Raw genomic sequence first — 15708 nt, 5'->3', positions numbered from 1 at the left:
CTTTTTCTAGATGAGATTTCATATAGCTCAAGATTCAAGGGCTACCTGAGTCCAAGGAGGATCTTACTCCATATCTCTCTGCTTCTGCTCTTGAAACGTAAGGATAAGGGTTTTGTGTGCTGCCACCCAGTTTATGTGGTGTTGGTGATCAAACGCAAGGCTTCCAACATGTTAGACTAGCACTCTACCCACTGAGCACCCACCCTCTATTCTCAGACTTCTCCCTTTAACCCTGGTGTGAATCAGTACCCAGGCCTCAGATCTGTCTCCTGATGTCCTTTGTCTCTAGCGTGTTTATACATAGTCATCTTTCTCCTGGTGCCCAGTGTTCCTGGCTGGCTTCACATACCCCCTTCCTCATTGAGACTGAGCTTCAAATGGGCAGATCTCGTTGCCTTTACTCCCTCCCCTTCCCTCTACCAAGCACACTGCTGAAGTCTCCTGATATTGAAGAGACACCTGTAGAAACCAAAGAACTAATCTTACTGCAAGTGGCCCCACTTTTGGGGATCAGGAAAATTCCCACTTTGCCACCACCACCTCTCTCTCCTCCACATACCATGTATTTCCATACAAGGCCCCTGTGCCCCAACAGCCAGCATTTGTCTGATTCTCCCTGCTCAAATTTTAATTCAGCTTCTCTGCTACAAATGTTGAAAGAGTCAATCCATTAAAGTGAAGAATTGCAAGAATTCTCTTGACAACCATTCGCCACTTCCCCCTGCAATTCCCATATTTTATGGCAAATAAATTTTCATTCACAATTCTGCAGTTGGTTTTCCTTTAGTTGGAAATCTGGATCAAGATGTTGCATAATTGGATTAAATCTAGTCTGAACATTTGTCAGCTTCACTTCCTCATTAAGCACCACATTGTACAGAAATTATAATTATTGCAAGGCAGTTAACAGGGTTGTCACACAAGAGGAGGAACCACAGGGAAAAACGGGAGTCTGGATCTAGGCATTTACAAAGATTATGGGAAGGTAGCCCTTTCTGATGTCCCTTACGTGGACACACTTCCTTTTAATCAGGAAAGTTGTCCTGAAACAGAATCCTGAATCCCCACGATGTTAGAGCAACAAGGAACATTAATAAGGCTTCTGGTTTAACCTCGCCCTAAATACAAGTCCCTCCTAAACAATTGGTAAGTGTGGGAGAAAAGTCTTCATTGGCCTTGAACTTGTAAATCCCACTGGTAAACCTTTCTTGCTTTTCTAATCCCAGAGCCTAGAACTCCAACTAAAGACGTCATTGATGAACTCTGTTATACCCTCATTCATTCACTCTTCTAGTAAGCAAATATTTTGTTTCCTAGCAATACAAAGATGGGAAAGGTAGGTACCTGAAGAATCTTGATGGCTCCAAGGGACTAGACATAGAAAATAGTGATTAATATAAATAGCTGAGGCTGTGAGAAGCTATGTACAAGAAGCTACAGGAGTATGGTAGAAGGCAGAAAGCTTTGCCTGAAGGCACTGAGTGAAGACCTCAGCCAGGACTTGCAGTTGCCATAGGATTGTGCAGATCATAGGAGTTTGTCACTGGAGAAAGAGGAACAGATCTAAAGGGGAAGTAAGTACTTCAGAGTACTGAAATGAAGACGAAAAGTCTGGCATATTCCCAGAGACTGAAGTGTCACCTCAAATACCAGGCCAGAATGTTATCATAGAAGCAAGGGACATGGACACTGGAGGAAGCTTGCCCCACCAAGCAAGGGTCCTGATTAAGATGAGGAATTGAGATGCCTCAAGAAGACTCTGGTGCTCGCTGGTCACTGTTAGTGTTTCTCAGCACCACTCTGGTGACCTGCGGCAGGTGGCTTAACAGGTTGGGAGACCATTAATGCTCTAATAGAATTATCTCAGTACATCCATCAGGATATTCAGGGAAACATGCCAGGTGGTTTAATAGAGGGAATTTATTGTGGAGAGCTAGTTACACGTCACTAGAAGAGCAGAAAAGGCCAACGAGGCAATTGGATAATGCAGAATTGTAATAGTTAGAAAGAGTCAGGGCAATGGAAGGGGTGGTCTTAGCATAGCCCAGGACCAAAGGCTGCCCACAAAAAGAGGGAGGAGTTATCTGTGGAGGCTAAAACCACACAGGAGACTCAGCCACACTCCCAGTCACTCCAGAGATGCCTGGGCAGTATAGGGTCTCCAATCTCAGTCTTGTTCTCGTTCTCTCTCTCTCTCTCTCTCTCTCTCTCTCTCTCTCTCTCTCTCTCTCTCACACACACACACACACACACACAGAGGCACACACACACACTCACACATGCACACATGCACGCACACACTCACACAGTTTCCACACAATATAGTGTAGAGAAAGGATAGGACTGATTCTTAGGCAGAGATGTCAAAGCATGGACAAGTGAGTACCCCTGTGGTTTCCATCTAAGAACAAGATGGTTTCCTGTGTGAAGGAAAGAGCTAAATGAGTCTGCTGGAGTAGTGCATAGATCAGGAAAACCATGCAGATGTGTGGGTGAAACACATCAGAGCCTAAGCTACACCCGAGACAGTGACCTTTGGGAGATGGAGTCAGGAGGTAGAAGGGACCAGGTACCCAATCTCCTTCATTCCCTTTGGGCTCTGTCACCCCTGTACAGCCAGCTTTGTGTCTCCAGATCTAAGATCATTCATGCAGCAGTCTTACCACCAGCTGTCTTTGTGTTCCAGCCAAAGACTGAGCAGCAATCCTTCTCCTCTTACTCTGGGACTCCAGTTTGAGGTGTATAAAGTCATTCAATTCAGTGAAATCTAGCTCTTTCTCCCAAGGTAGAAAAACTGGGTGAGTTAGTGGCGAGTTGAATCCATTCACTTTAGAATCACCCATGAATCTTGGTTTCCACAGATAGCAATGGAGAAAGGAATGAGTATTGCCTGCATAGCTGTCTGGTATCATGTTTGCTAGGTAATGTGTTGGAAAATCATGTCTGAATCAAAACAATGATCACTATTCCTCTCCTAAAATACCTCCAACTGGATCCCAGAGGAGTGTTCTTCAGAGTTTTTGTAAAACCCAAGAGCCTTTATTGATATGAAACACACTGGATAGACTGCTAGAGAAGCAGACCCGAGGGGGAGTATGGCTAAAGCTGAGTTGGACCCTCGAGACTCTCTCACCAGGGGTCCATCTTCTGAAGGATATGCCCTAAAGCACAGGGGATCCTAAAAGATGGAGGCAATATAGTCTGGTTACTATTGTCCAGAGAATTCTGCTAGTTAATTCTGTGCATGGAAGTTGGGAGGCAGAGGTCCTTCAGAGAATGTCCCAACTTGAACTTGAATTTGCATAAATTGGGAGACTGTGAGACCACAGAGAGAACACGAGGTTGGGAGTAAACCAGGGCCTTCTACTTCTCAGCTATAGGACTCTCAGGAAGTTGCTTGATTTTCTAGGGACCAGATGACACAACGTGGAGGGCCACTTCCTTGTGTCACTGTAGAGACTAAGTAAAAGAGATGGCATTAGAGCAGTGTTGTGCCATGAACCAGATAGAACTGGTAGGAGATAGAGGAATGCAGGTGAGTGTGAGCTTTGCAGACCCGCCATCTGGGCTTGAAATTGGTATCCCTCAGTTACCAGCTGTGCCAACTTGTGACATCCCTTGTGTCAGTGTGTCCACCTGCTAAGTGTGGATGATGCCTCAGAGAGATTTTTGAGTTTTAAATAATTCACAAAAGGTATTTATGACAGTACGTGGTCATAATTTTTATTGTGAACCATCATGTAGACTCTCCTAAGTGCTTTAAGGCATGAGCATGAGTGACACCTGCCTCAGTTGCTAGGGTGCTTTCAGTCTTCTAGAGGGGGTGAGATGACATAGAGAGTTCCAGGCTGTAATGTCTCTAGTCAGCTTTAACTGACAACCAGGATTGTGTTGAGCCTACTGTAACACCGCAGCTAGATTCATGTTGCATCCCCTTGAAATGTCAGAACAAAGGAGCTGAGGCAAAGTGGCCTAAGCAGTAGAAGCAACTGTGTTTACAACCTGGACAGGCTGCAAAGTCCCAGATCAAGGTAAAAACTGCCCTTGCGTCGTGGACTGCATGCTACCATGGCCTGTGCATGTGGGCTGGGGGAGAGGGGGAGGGAGAAAGCCACATTGAAAAGTAGGACTTCCGTCCATTAGTGGAAGGAGAAAGAGACACAATCAGTCCTTCCTGTCAAGCATATTAGTTGCTTTTTTGTTGCTGTGATAAAACTCATGACCAAAAGTGACTTATAGAAGAATTTACTTTGGTTCATGCTGCCAGAGACATAAGAGTCTGTCACGGTGAGGCAGGCAGCATGGCGGGCAAACAACAGGAGTGCCAGGCTGAGCAGGAAGCTGCGTCGTCTATAAGCAAGGTGTAGAGAGAACAAACTGGAATAGGGTGGGGCCATACCATTTCAAAGCCCACCACCAGTGACGCATTTCCTCCAGCAAAGCTGTACTTCTGAACTTACCCAAAACAGCATCCCCAACTAGGGAGCAGTTCCTCCAATACCAGAGTCCTTGGAAGCCACCCCAGCAGGGATGACGAACAAGCGTTAATAACAAATAGAGCACCCCACCGTTCTAGGCACCATGCATTGTTATTTCAAAATTGTCCCAAAGTACTAGAACAGTGGGTGTCCTCCACACCCAGTGGGGTGCTGAGGAACCAGAGCATTAAATCCCTATTACAGTCAGAAGAAACTTAGTTAAGTTGTCTCTCTCATCCACCTCTTTGACCCTAAAGCTAGGGTGACCTAGTTTAGCCTCCAAACTGGTCTACTTCCAAACAAAAGGGGAGGGGCCAATATTAACAATTATATCAGCCCAACAACGTCTGCCTTGAACAAACTAGGGCCTGGAGCTGCCCTACCCCAAACTGGTGCATTTTTTTCTACTGAACCGTGCGAACCCTGTAGCCACTGAAACTGGAATGCTTGAGACCCAAAAGCCAGAGACCTCAGGCCATCTTGCTCCAGCTGCTTTTGGTAGGTGGCACTTTCTGTGCAGAAGGAAGGACAGTGGGGCTTTTCCACACACAGGTGCCTTGCACGGCTGCTCCTTCTGTGACATCCGTCAGGGGACTGGGAGATCTGGTGCTTGGGGTATCCGATTGCTGCTGCTGCTGCTGCTGCTCTGAGTCCATCATTATTCCTCTAACAGAGATCATTAACATTCACAGAATCTTAACTACAGCATCTTAACGAGCAAAGCTGTAATGTACAGCTTCCCCATAAATATCCATCGGTGCTGACGCGCCCTCTCTCTCCATACAGTAATTCCGTTGCTCTGGATAAATCATCCTGTTGTGTTTCCTTCTTTCTCCCTAACTGCCGTTATTAGTGGGTACAGAAGAGTAATGAACAAACCCCAGTCAAAGAAGAAAAGAACAAGAGCTAAATGAAGGATCATGAGGCATGAGGACATATATATCAGTGACAGCCCCAATGAAGGAAGCACGAAGCTCATCTTCGGTAGTAGCTCCGAGAGGAAACAAGAAGCCAGCATTCGCTGACTCCTTGCCAGGGTCGGGGCTGTGATCAGGACTTCACGGTTCCCCCTGTGATTCCAAAGACTGCACGGAAGATCTGTCCCATGTGACTTTTAAAACTAACTCTTCCTGCCCTAGCCCCGATGATATGATAAAGCATGTGTGTTTCTGTGAGACTTGCAAAGCCCCCACAATGGACTCTATTCTTCCATGAGTTTATGCAGCTTAATTAACATGGCAACTATTGTTTTGTCCGTGGTGTGCATAAAAAGATTGAAAGCAAGATGCTGACAATTGAGGGTAACGAAGTCTGTCTCTGGGAGGTCTCCTGTGATGAGGGCATTCTTGCTCACATTTTACGACACTTTCTGCCTCCAGTTTTACTTAAAGTTCAGACAGTTTATCATCATTTTCTCCCATGGGAGCTAACAGCATCTTCAGCCTTATCGCTCACAACATTCCTCCTTCCTAACTTGCATGCTGTCAACCCACGGTTTAGGGTTTCTCCCTCCTTTCCCTGTACTGTCCAGTCTCTTTGCCTTGTCCCCTTGGCTGTTTCCATGTTGTTCTCTGCACCTTCTTCACCCAGGTGTCCTGGCTCTCTTCCTTAAGCATCTTGGGGTAGCTAACAATTGTATCAGCTGCCCATGCCTTCCACAGAGGCCCAGACTTGTCGTGTACTAGGGCAGGCTCCTAAAGTGTCCTCATGCCTCTTCCCACCAGAGCTTTGCCACTTACCTTGGTCTTATGACATAGGTTATCTTTTACATTTTGCCATCTACCCTATAGCCTGATACTTTAGTCTGCATATTAAATACCAAAGCTAGCCCACTTTGGAAAAGTATGTACTCTTCCATATTCTAGCTGTGTGACATGGGGCAAGTTGTCAGGCTTTTTATGCTTTGGTTTCTCCCTCTGAAAATGAAGGTAGTAATAGTGCCCACATAAACTGTGATAATTAGTTACTATAAGAAAGCACTTAGAACAGTGTCTGCTGCACATAACGGAAATTCATGTAAGTATCAGCTGGAATTGCTGTTTTTAGTGGTTTCTGTCCTGACTTCCTTTGATAGTGAACTGTGATAAGGAAGTGTATGCCAAATAAGTCCTTCCCTCTCCAACTTGCTTTTAGTTATAGGAAATGTGCTAGATAGTTTTATGTCAACTTGACACAAGCTAAAGTTATATGAGCTGCAACTAAGAAAATGCCTCCATAAGATGGAGCTCTAGGGCATTTTCTTAATCAGTGATTGATGGCAGAAGACCCAGCCCATTGTGGGTGGCTATCCTTGGGCTTGTGGTTCTGGGTTCTATAAGAAAGCAGGCTGAACAAGGAGCAAGCCAGTAAGCATCCCCGCCCCCCAGCATGGCCTCAGTATCAGCTCCTGCCACCAAGTTCCTGCTGCTTTTTAGTTCCTGTCTTGACTTCCTTTGATAGTGAACAGTGACATGGAAATGTATGCCAAATAAGCCCTTCCCTCCCCCACTTGCTTTTGGTTATGTTGTTTCATCACAGCAATGGCAACCCTAAGACAGGAAGATCACGTTCAACATGATCTCATGAGATGAGCATCTCCCTAGTGTTGCCCCCAAAGAATTCAAGGGATGAGTGAATTTGGCAGATAAACGGGAAGCTTTCTTTGGCGGTTCCCAGTGGCTGGTGTTGGCTTCTGTTCTATGAATGGCATTGTGACTGGAAACGGCACATTCTCTGTGAAAATGCTCAATATGGTTCCCTGTTGTGACACTCCCTGTATTGTGACTTCAGTTAGTTTTTTCCTAACCTCGCTTGCTCTAGCTCAAAGGGGCAGTTCAAGGGCCTCCGGGTGCCTGGCTCATGGTAGACACTCGGGAGAGCTTACAGGTCATCCGATCCATACTGTGAGAAGCAAACCCAAGAAAGAAGACGAAATAGTGAAATGAATTCCCATGTTTGTAAGCTGCCTTCCTGCGGAGAAGGAGGGGGAAACCATGTTGCAAGGAGCGGCTGTCAGATCAGCAGGCAAGGGCTGCTGGCTATTTTTTCCTTTGCTGTGACATCGCTCTGTTTGTGATTGCCTCCGATTTGCTCGCATTCTGCCTCTACCCTCCGTTTGGTCTCAACTTCATCCAATATTTCTTGTTACCATTTGGGGACCATCTGGACCTCAGCAGTGGTCTCCCCAAGAAGACATAGCATCAAGGGAAGTGATGGACTCTGCTGTGTATTCTGCCCTCTGCCTGAAAAGTGGGCTCAGAGCCTGTCAGCCTGCTGACAGGAGCCAATTTCACATTCCTGTGACTCCAATTCACTCCCTTGGTGAGCCTGAAGCCATGCCAAATCTTGTTAGGAGGTTTTGAAAACTCCTTGAGTTTTGGCTAATGTGGACACAGGATAATAGATTTTTAAAAGAAGAAGGAAGGAAGAGTTGGGAAGAAATTACTGCAAGCTTTTGGAAACCGTCCCCCTTTTGTTTCTAGTTTTCTGATCTCATTGTCCCCTGTACGAGTCTGCTTGTTTTGTCTGAAACCGTTAAAAACAGCAGAGCCATCTCAGCCTGCTCCTCCAGCCATAGGAGGGGGACAGGAAGCTCAAAGTCCTCCTGTTGATGTCGGATGCCCTAGCTTTTAGGTGAGGTCACAGATTAAACATAGGTCTAAGAAGTCTATAAGGGAGTGTACGTGAGCAGGCCTCCCTAGAACTCTTCAGCAATTGTACAGCTATAGGGTTCTCAGTGCTTCGCCTCGGCCCATCACTAGCCCTCTCTTACTGTCACTGGTGACATAGCTGCATCGTCCCCTGACACGTCAGCACCGTCCAGTGCCTAATGTGCTGTGGCTCCCAGTCTTCGCTACATCCAGCTCCACCTACTGACACTGAGCTGGATCCTGTGCGTCTAATGGCACAGGGTGGGAAGCAGTACTAGGTACTTGAATCAGGTCATGACTTTTCACTGGGCATCACGTACTAAAGGCTGTGCATGAATTGTCTCGTTAATAACCCTGGATGTGTGTGAATTGCCTGGTTTCTCTTGTTCTCCCTGCGACAGAAGGACAAGACCGTGTTAGACATTTAATGGACCATACATGCTTAGTGGATGGACCTGGTGTGGAGAAGAACATGACTCTCAGTCACATAGCAGGCATCACCTGGACAGTGCTTCCCATGCCTGACACCTGCTCACCCTTCCTCTTCGTCACCTTTGCTTTGCTACAGTAGAATACTGGCGGCAACTGGTTTCAAAAAGAGGGAAGATGTATTTGCTCGTAGCTTTTGGAGGCTCCTGCTGGGTGGCAAGGGGCCACAAGGAGGTGGGTGTCAGAGCAAGTGCTTCTCTTGAGCCAGAGCAGAGAGAATGGCTGGGACAGCTCAAAGGGTCACACAAGAACTACCGAAAGAGCTTCTTGAGAAATACCTCAACCCTGAGTGACCTAAGGACCTCCTGGTAGGGGCTCCCCCTAGAGGATTCCCTCACCCCTGCCCCTTCCAGGGCCACTGTAGGGGTCTAACTCTAACCACAATAAACTCTTAGAAGCCAAAAAACATTCAAACCATAGCACCTGCCAAGCAAAGGGCTCCTGTTCTTTCTCCCTCGCTTCTTCATGCCCTCCTTCTATCCCTCCTTCTATCCTTCTGTCCTCCCTTCCTTCCCCTACATCCTTTCCTCCCTCTCTCTCCTCCCCTTTCCTTCCCTCACTCCATCCCCCCCGTCCTCCTCTTCCTTTCCCCCTCCTCCCCTCCCCTTTTCTTCCCTCCTTCATTCCTCCATTTCCTCTCCTCTTCCCTCTCCCCCTGCTTTCTTTCCCCCTCATTCCCTCCCCTTTCTTTCTTCCCTCTCCTCCATTTCCCCTTCCTTCCTTCCTCTGCCCTCCTCTACTTTCCCTTTTCTTTCACCTATATTCTATCCTTCCCTCCTCTTCCAAGCTCTTAGAAAGGGAACTGACACCGCAATTGTGTCCTGCAGGCTGCCTTTGCACAGTAGTCTCTGTGCTATTTCCTCCCATCCTGCAGGCACCCTCAGCCCTGCACACCCATCCTGCAGGCACCCTCAGCCCTGCACAGCCATCCTGCAGGCACCCTCAGCCCTGCACACCCATACTGCAGATATCCTCAGCCCTGTTCCATCAGTGGAGGAAACTTAGATTCCAGACAGGGGGCAACATTTTGTACTGAAGCTACTCTCCTGCATTTCTTTCCACTCCCATCTCCTAAAAGCATCCATTCTTCTCTTTGAAGCTACCTTGTGCTTTGAGTGCAGCATATCAGGTTTTCTTCACATGAAAGGGGAAGATAAAGAATGTGGAGTCAGAGTTTTTGCTTGGGCTATCCTGCACTTTTCCATTGGTCCTATAAGGTCTGCTCAGTGTCCTAAGTGAGCTCTGTCCCCTCCATTGTTTCTCATAATGCCAGCCCAGTCAAGCCAGGCATGGTGGTACACACCTGTAAACCCAGCACTCTGGTTTCAGAAGGCAGAGGCAGAAGGACTTCTACAAGGCTTGTTCTACATGGTTCCAGACTAGAGCATGGTGAGACCCTCTCTCAAAATCACAAAAGAGTAACAACAACAAGTACAGCCTCAAGGAAGTCCCTCCACTGTCTGAGGGACTGTAGAATTAGCCCACCATGTGCTTTTTTAGGAAGGGTGCCATCTTCATTGCAGCATTCAAGCACATCTCATCAAGCTTCCAGACATTCCTGGAATTATCCTAAAACAGTAGCTGGAGGAAGAAGGGCTGTAGGAGTGAACTCCACAAAGCTATCCGCCCAACAGGGCGTGGTCAAGGTAGAGATAAAAGGAAGTGAAAGGAAAACGGGCTTCCCTTTTTTCTCCTGGAAGCCAGCCAAGCTTCTGACTCCTGGTCAGTGCGACTCTCTCTCTCTCTCTCTCTCTCTCTCTCTCTCTCTCTCTCTCTCTCTCTCTCTCTCTCTCTCTCTCTCTCTCTCTCTCGATAAATAAATATATTGTTTTCCCTATATAGCCACGATAAAGGGCTTTTGGCTGCAAAATGAGTCCCAGTAGGGGGAAATTAGAGGCAGGTTTTCAATCACTCCAAAGCCAGGTCTCGAGATAGCTCTAGTCCCTCCATTAGACCGCAGCAAGAGTGTCAAGCCCCATGTCTGGTAAGGCCTGGCACGATTGGGCATTAAGTGGAATTGTATTTTATTTGATTGTTGATGAGGCTTCATGAAATTTCCACTTGAAACTTTCCTTTTAAAGACCCACAAGTACCTGGCTCTAGCTTAGCCCAGACAGTGAGAAATCTTAGATCCAGAAGGTGGTTGCTATTGTTGCAAACGAATTTGCTGATTCCATAGCAAGGAACTGAACACTCCCAAAGAAAATGTCCAGTCAGCCCAAGTGTGGGAGATCCCGCAAAAGAACAGAAGAAACTGCACAAGGAAGGCTGTAGACAGTGTTCAGAAAGCGGCCATCACTGGAAGCGTGGCTGATCTCTTCCTCTTTCATGCATTTTCTGTCTAGTTGTGCTAGGTCCTGCGGTTGTCAGTAGCCATGTGTGACTCCTTAATTTGAAACTCATCCAAGGGAAGTGTCCCAGTGCACTCCCGTTAGGCATATCTGCACTACACAGCATTTGATGGGACAGGAGAGATTCAGGACTTTCCATCATTGTAGAAAGTACTGCAAAACAGTGCTGCTCTGGGCTGGGATCCCATGTCGACATAGCAGCTTATCTCCCTGCCTCAGCTGCCCCGACCCTGTTGTTCAGTTGCCAAGCAGAGCTTTCCTTGACTGTCTCCTAAGTAGTGGAAAGTGGCCCTCTCTCTCTGCTAAAGGTGGTGCAAAGCATAAGCTGCTAGTATCCCAGAGAGAATTAGTCTTAATTAGCATGTGCCTTGCTTGTTAAATCATGCACTCAGGAAAGTAGCATACATCCGGGTGCCTGTGATCACTAGGTGTTCTTAATACTACCCACCTGTGCAGTTACAAATCACTTAAGTTAATCCATTCCTCCTGGGCCCTCTAAATGGATAATCGAATTGATTCTTTTACAGCCTTGGTCTAGGTCCTAGTTTAGATCTAAAAGCCTTGTGTCCTTCCATATGCATACTCCTGTCCACCTCAGATGACAAGGACTACACATTTCGGCCCTGCTGAGAACACAGACCATGTATTAGTCAGTCATCACTGTCTCCAGCACCTGCCTAGGTCCTGGCAGGTGGGAAATACACTGGCAATGTTTACTGAAGGCATTAATTAATCCATTACCTAATCAATCAAGATGCCTTTGGTTCTCCCAGTAGGATGCTCACTGATTATTCCTAAAGAGAATTCATTCCCCAGAACAGCAATTTGAAAAGTCAGCAGTACATCAGAGTCACTGAGGACCTGTGGAAACTTGACAAAACCAGCCCCCCACACCATCCCCTCCAGTAGATGTGGAGATCAGAGGCTGGGGCTCAGGTTTCAACGTTTTGTAAACACCTTCCCACAGGATTGTGTTATGCAGCCCAAGATTATATTATAAACCATGTCAAGTTTCTGCCTTGTCAGCCATAAATATGATTTCATCGTTTTTTGGTGTTTGTTCCCCACATCCTATTTCAGTCACAGTCATTTTTACAGCAAGAGCACCATTAATCTGATCCTCCTTGTCCTGTCCCTCAGTTGTGGAACCATTATGCCCCTACTGAGGGAAAGGAAGCTCCCCATGGGGACTTTATTTTGGGGCCTTTATGAAGGGTCAGAATAGAACTGTCCTGAAACAATGTGGGAATACAGTTCCTTAAAATCTCTTTTGGAATGCTGATGTCCTGGTATATTTGTCACTGTTGAGTTTTTAAGAGCAAAATATAAAGTAAATAGGAAAAACATGTCAAAAGAAAAGTCAAGAATTGAGGATAATTGCTAAGCCAAGCTGTAACTCAGTGTTTTGTGTGAGTAAAGCAGGTGCTGGGTGCGTGGGAAGCAAGGGGATGGATTCCAGACCCTAGAAATCAGTCTCAACTGGGAAAGAGGACATTGCATGGAAATATATCTCCATTGGCTAGAGTGTACTGTCACCTAAGGTCTCACCAGACTGGAGAAAGGAGCCTGGAGCAGACCAAGCCAAAGTCAGAGAACAGAGGACCAAAGGTATCAGATATCACCTGGCATTAGATGGTCTGGTGAAACTGCCTAGGAACAAGGCCAGGAGGAGGAAAAGAACTGAAGAACAGACTAAAGGTTATACATTCTAGTCCCAAACACCATGTAACAATAGTTTCCTCACATTGTAAAGCCCATGTAGATATGTTATTAAAATGGGCCAAGAGATAGGAGATGATACTAAATAATGGCCCTGATTTATTGAACATCTGCTTTGTGCCCAATACCAAACAAGGCTGTCCATACATCTCAGTAAGACAATGGCTCTACACCACTACCTAAAAATTAAGAAAAGTGTGCCTTCTTGACTTCCAGAGTCATGTGGCAAGAGCTGGCCTGACCAACTCCTAGGAGACCTATTTATCTAGATTTCTAGACCAAGCTTCTTCTGAATGTACAGAAATCACCCATCCTGCCTTCACCTCTGCAACTCCCCAGAGGCCACCTCTTCTGTCACCAGGAAGGTGACAGCCACATGCCGATGCTAGAGGTCCTCCCACATTTTCATTATGTGGGACATGGTGAGGCTTTTATGAGACTCCACCACAGGCTGTTTTTCAAATTTATTTAATTCATCCATCATGTTCTGAAGCCATTTGCTTTTTTATATTGGACAGATGTAATGAGATTTTGGACACTAAAAAATGTTTTTATTAAAAGTTATGACCCAGAGCTAGTTGGTAGGGGCCCTGCCATAAATCCCCAGGAGTGTGTGAATTTATAAGGGATGTAGCGACATAACCTTAACCTTCTAGGCCACATCATAGATTACATGGTCTCCTAGGCAATTGCACTCTCCCTACCCCACCCCCACACCTGTGGCTAAATAACAATACTAATAATTATCAGTGCTGCTGGCAGGGAAAGTAGTATTTCTGTATTCATTAGGCATTGTGACTTTTCATCTCATCATTGTCACAGTTGAGTCAGGGTGAGATAGACCCTGGTGGAGACAGGTGGCAGGATTTCTGGATGGTTCTTCTGACTGGCAGTGGTCCTGGACATGTTGATTCTCCTGCCCCACTCTGTGTCCTGTGGAATATAGGGAATGAGGGAAGTAGCAGTTACAATTTCTGTGGGTAGAGTTAAGGTGATTTTGGCAAATGATCAGTTTTTTTGTTTGTTTGTTTGTTTGTTTATTGGTTTTTCGAGACAGGGTTTCTCTGTGGCTTTGGAGGCTGTCCTGGAACTAGCTCTTGTAGACCAAGCTTGTCTCAAACTCGCAGAGATCTACCTGCCTCTGCCTCCCGAGTGCTGGGGTTAAAGGCGTGCACCACCAACGCCCAGCATGACCAATATTTTAAGACTGGATAACAGTCTCCCCATTCCTCCATTGCCAACACCGAGCCCTATTCAAAATTAGGAAGCAGTGTCATTGCTCTGCACATGCCTAGTGACTCAATTTGAATGCCAGTAGACACAGATTCTATTAACATTGAGCTTCTTGGAAATTATCCAAAGAATAATTAGCTTATATTTATAGACCAAAACAAGGTCATTAAAATATGGGTGTATAGTAGATATTATACATGTTGTATAATAATATGTAATATATTCCATAGAATTAAAAGTTAAGAGAATAGTTAATTTTGGCCATCTGCCAGCCACTTGGTAAGACACGGATCTGTTCATTTCTGTTGGACAGCACTATGTATTAGACCCTCGGGAGCTGCAGAGCATTTGGGATTGAATTGCACACATGAGGTAACTCTCAATAGAACAGGTGCAGCCGAGGTGCTGAGAACTCCAAGAGGAAGAAGTCTGATGGCAGAGGTAGCATTCAACTGACTTTAGGAAAGTAGGGAGCACTGAGCTTACTGGGGTGCAAAGATATTGCTGAGTAAAAAGAACAGCTGGCACAAAAGATGGACACAACTGGCAGATGATGAGTGTGCATGTGTGTATGTGTGTATATGTATACAAATATGAAAATGTCATAGTGGGACCCATTATTTTGTATGCTTTTAATAACTGAAAGAATCACCAATAAAAACAGTTGAGTTTGGCTAATGGCACATGATGACACATCTTCATTTTCAATGAAGACTATCCACTGTAGACACCTTGCTCTTACCTAGAGACACTGCCGCACCTAGCTGAATGATGTGCATAATTACAGGAAGATGGACTTTAGGCTTTACAGACATGCTGTTGCTGTATCTCCCAATCAGGCCTGTGCTTTATCATCTGGTTATGCTGGAAACTTATCCCAGGGTTTTCACCATACATCAGAATCAGCTCCTGCCTACTGCGACCACGGGAGTGTAAACCATAGCTACCGTCATCATTAAACTCATAAATCCATGTCATTTGTGTGTCGTTCACTCCATCCTCATTCATCATCCCTTGCACTTGCAGAATAGCCAGCCATTGGAGGATTTTGAAGAGCGTTTTGCTGCAGCCACACCGGTAAGAATGAGAGGGCCCTGTCTGTTTAACTGTTTCATGTTGTTGGACCATCACTCATTTCATGCTCATCAATCATGCCTTGTGGTTGCAGAACAGACATCTGTCAGTGGACTTTGATGAGCTTCTTGAGGCAAGCAAGGTAAGACCTCCAGGGTCCTGTTATATTAGAGTTCTTCTGCTTATCCTCATATGTACTCATGTGTCCCGTGTGTCTCATGTGTCCCTCATCCACCTTCATGGATGGTGATTTTTCTACTCTGGGCTGCTCCAGTAGGTACCCATTGTAATGTTCACAGGAAAACTAAAGATGCCATAAGGACCAATAGTCAGAGTGTATGTACAAATGGTGTGTGTGTGTGTGCGTGCGTGCATGTGTGTGTGTGTGTATATAAGATAAGAGGAACTGGAAAGGAGATAGCATCCTTTCTATCCTCCAAAACTGATATTTTGGAGGCCCCCTAACATACTTCAGACATTCAGAGGTGGAGGGGAGGGAGGATACAACAAAATCTTTGTGTCCTAACATAAAGGGGAGTAGGCAGTGCAGAGAAGAATGAGTGACTGTGGGAAGAGCTCATGCAGAGGCCAGAAGGTGGATTCCTTTCGGATCCTCTGTACCCTGCCCTCGTTAGTGCTGAATAAGTTGATTTATAGGTCTGTCTTCCATATAGCAGCCAGCTCCTGAAAACAGGGGCAGGAGTATGCTGTCCTCAGGTCTGTGTCCCTGTTCTT

General features: G+C 46.0%; 1 protein-coding gene across 19 annotated transcripts in view; it reads left to right on the top strand.

Moving 5' to 3' along the window:
- Window positions 1-15708, top strand: part of Dab1 (DAB adaptor protein 1) — a 1089646-nt gene that overhangs the window by 1043574 nt on the left and 30364 nt on the right. For 15 of the 19 annotated variants that reach the window (XM_013114992.3, XM_021228422.2, XM_021228419.2 and 12 more), the window contains 2 exons: window positions 14926-14976; window positions 15068-15115. The exons of the other annotated variants lie outside the window; for them this stretch is intronic. In XM_013114992.3, the coding sequence (XP_012970446.1) occupies window positions 14926-14976; window positions 15068-15115 (99 nt within the window). The remainder of the gene's footprint in view (window positions 1-14925; window positions 14977-15067; window positions 15116-15708) is intronic. 19 annotated transcript variants of the gene reach the window in all.

This window comes from Mesocricetus auratus, unplaced genomic scaffold (genome assembly GCF_017639785.1).
Source record: "Mesocricetus auratus isolate SY011 unplaced genomic scaffold, BCM_Maur_2.0 Super-Scaffold_100014, whole genome shotgun sequence".
Lineage (NCBI taxonomy): Eukaryota > Metazoa > Chordata > Mammalia > Rodentia > Cricetidae > Mesocricetus > Mesocricetus auratus.
Note: the sequence above shows the minus strand (reverse complement) of the source record. Positions and strands in the feature narration are given on the sequence as shown.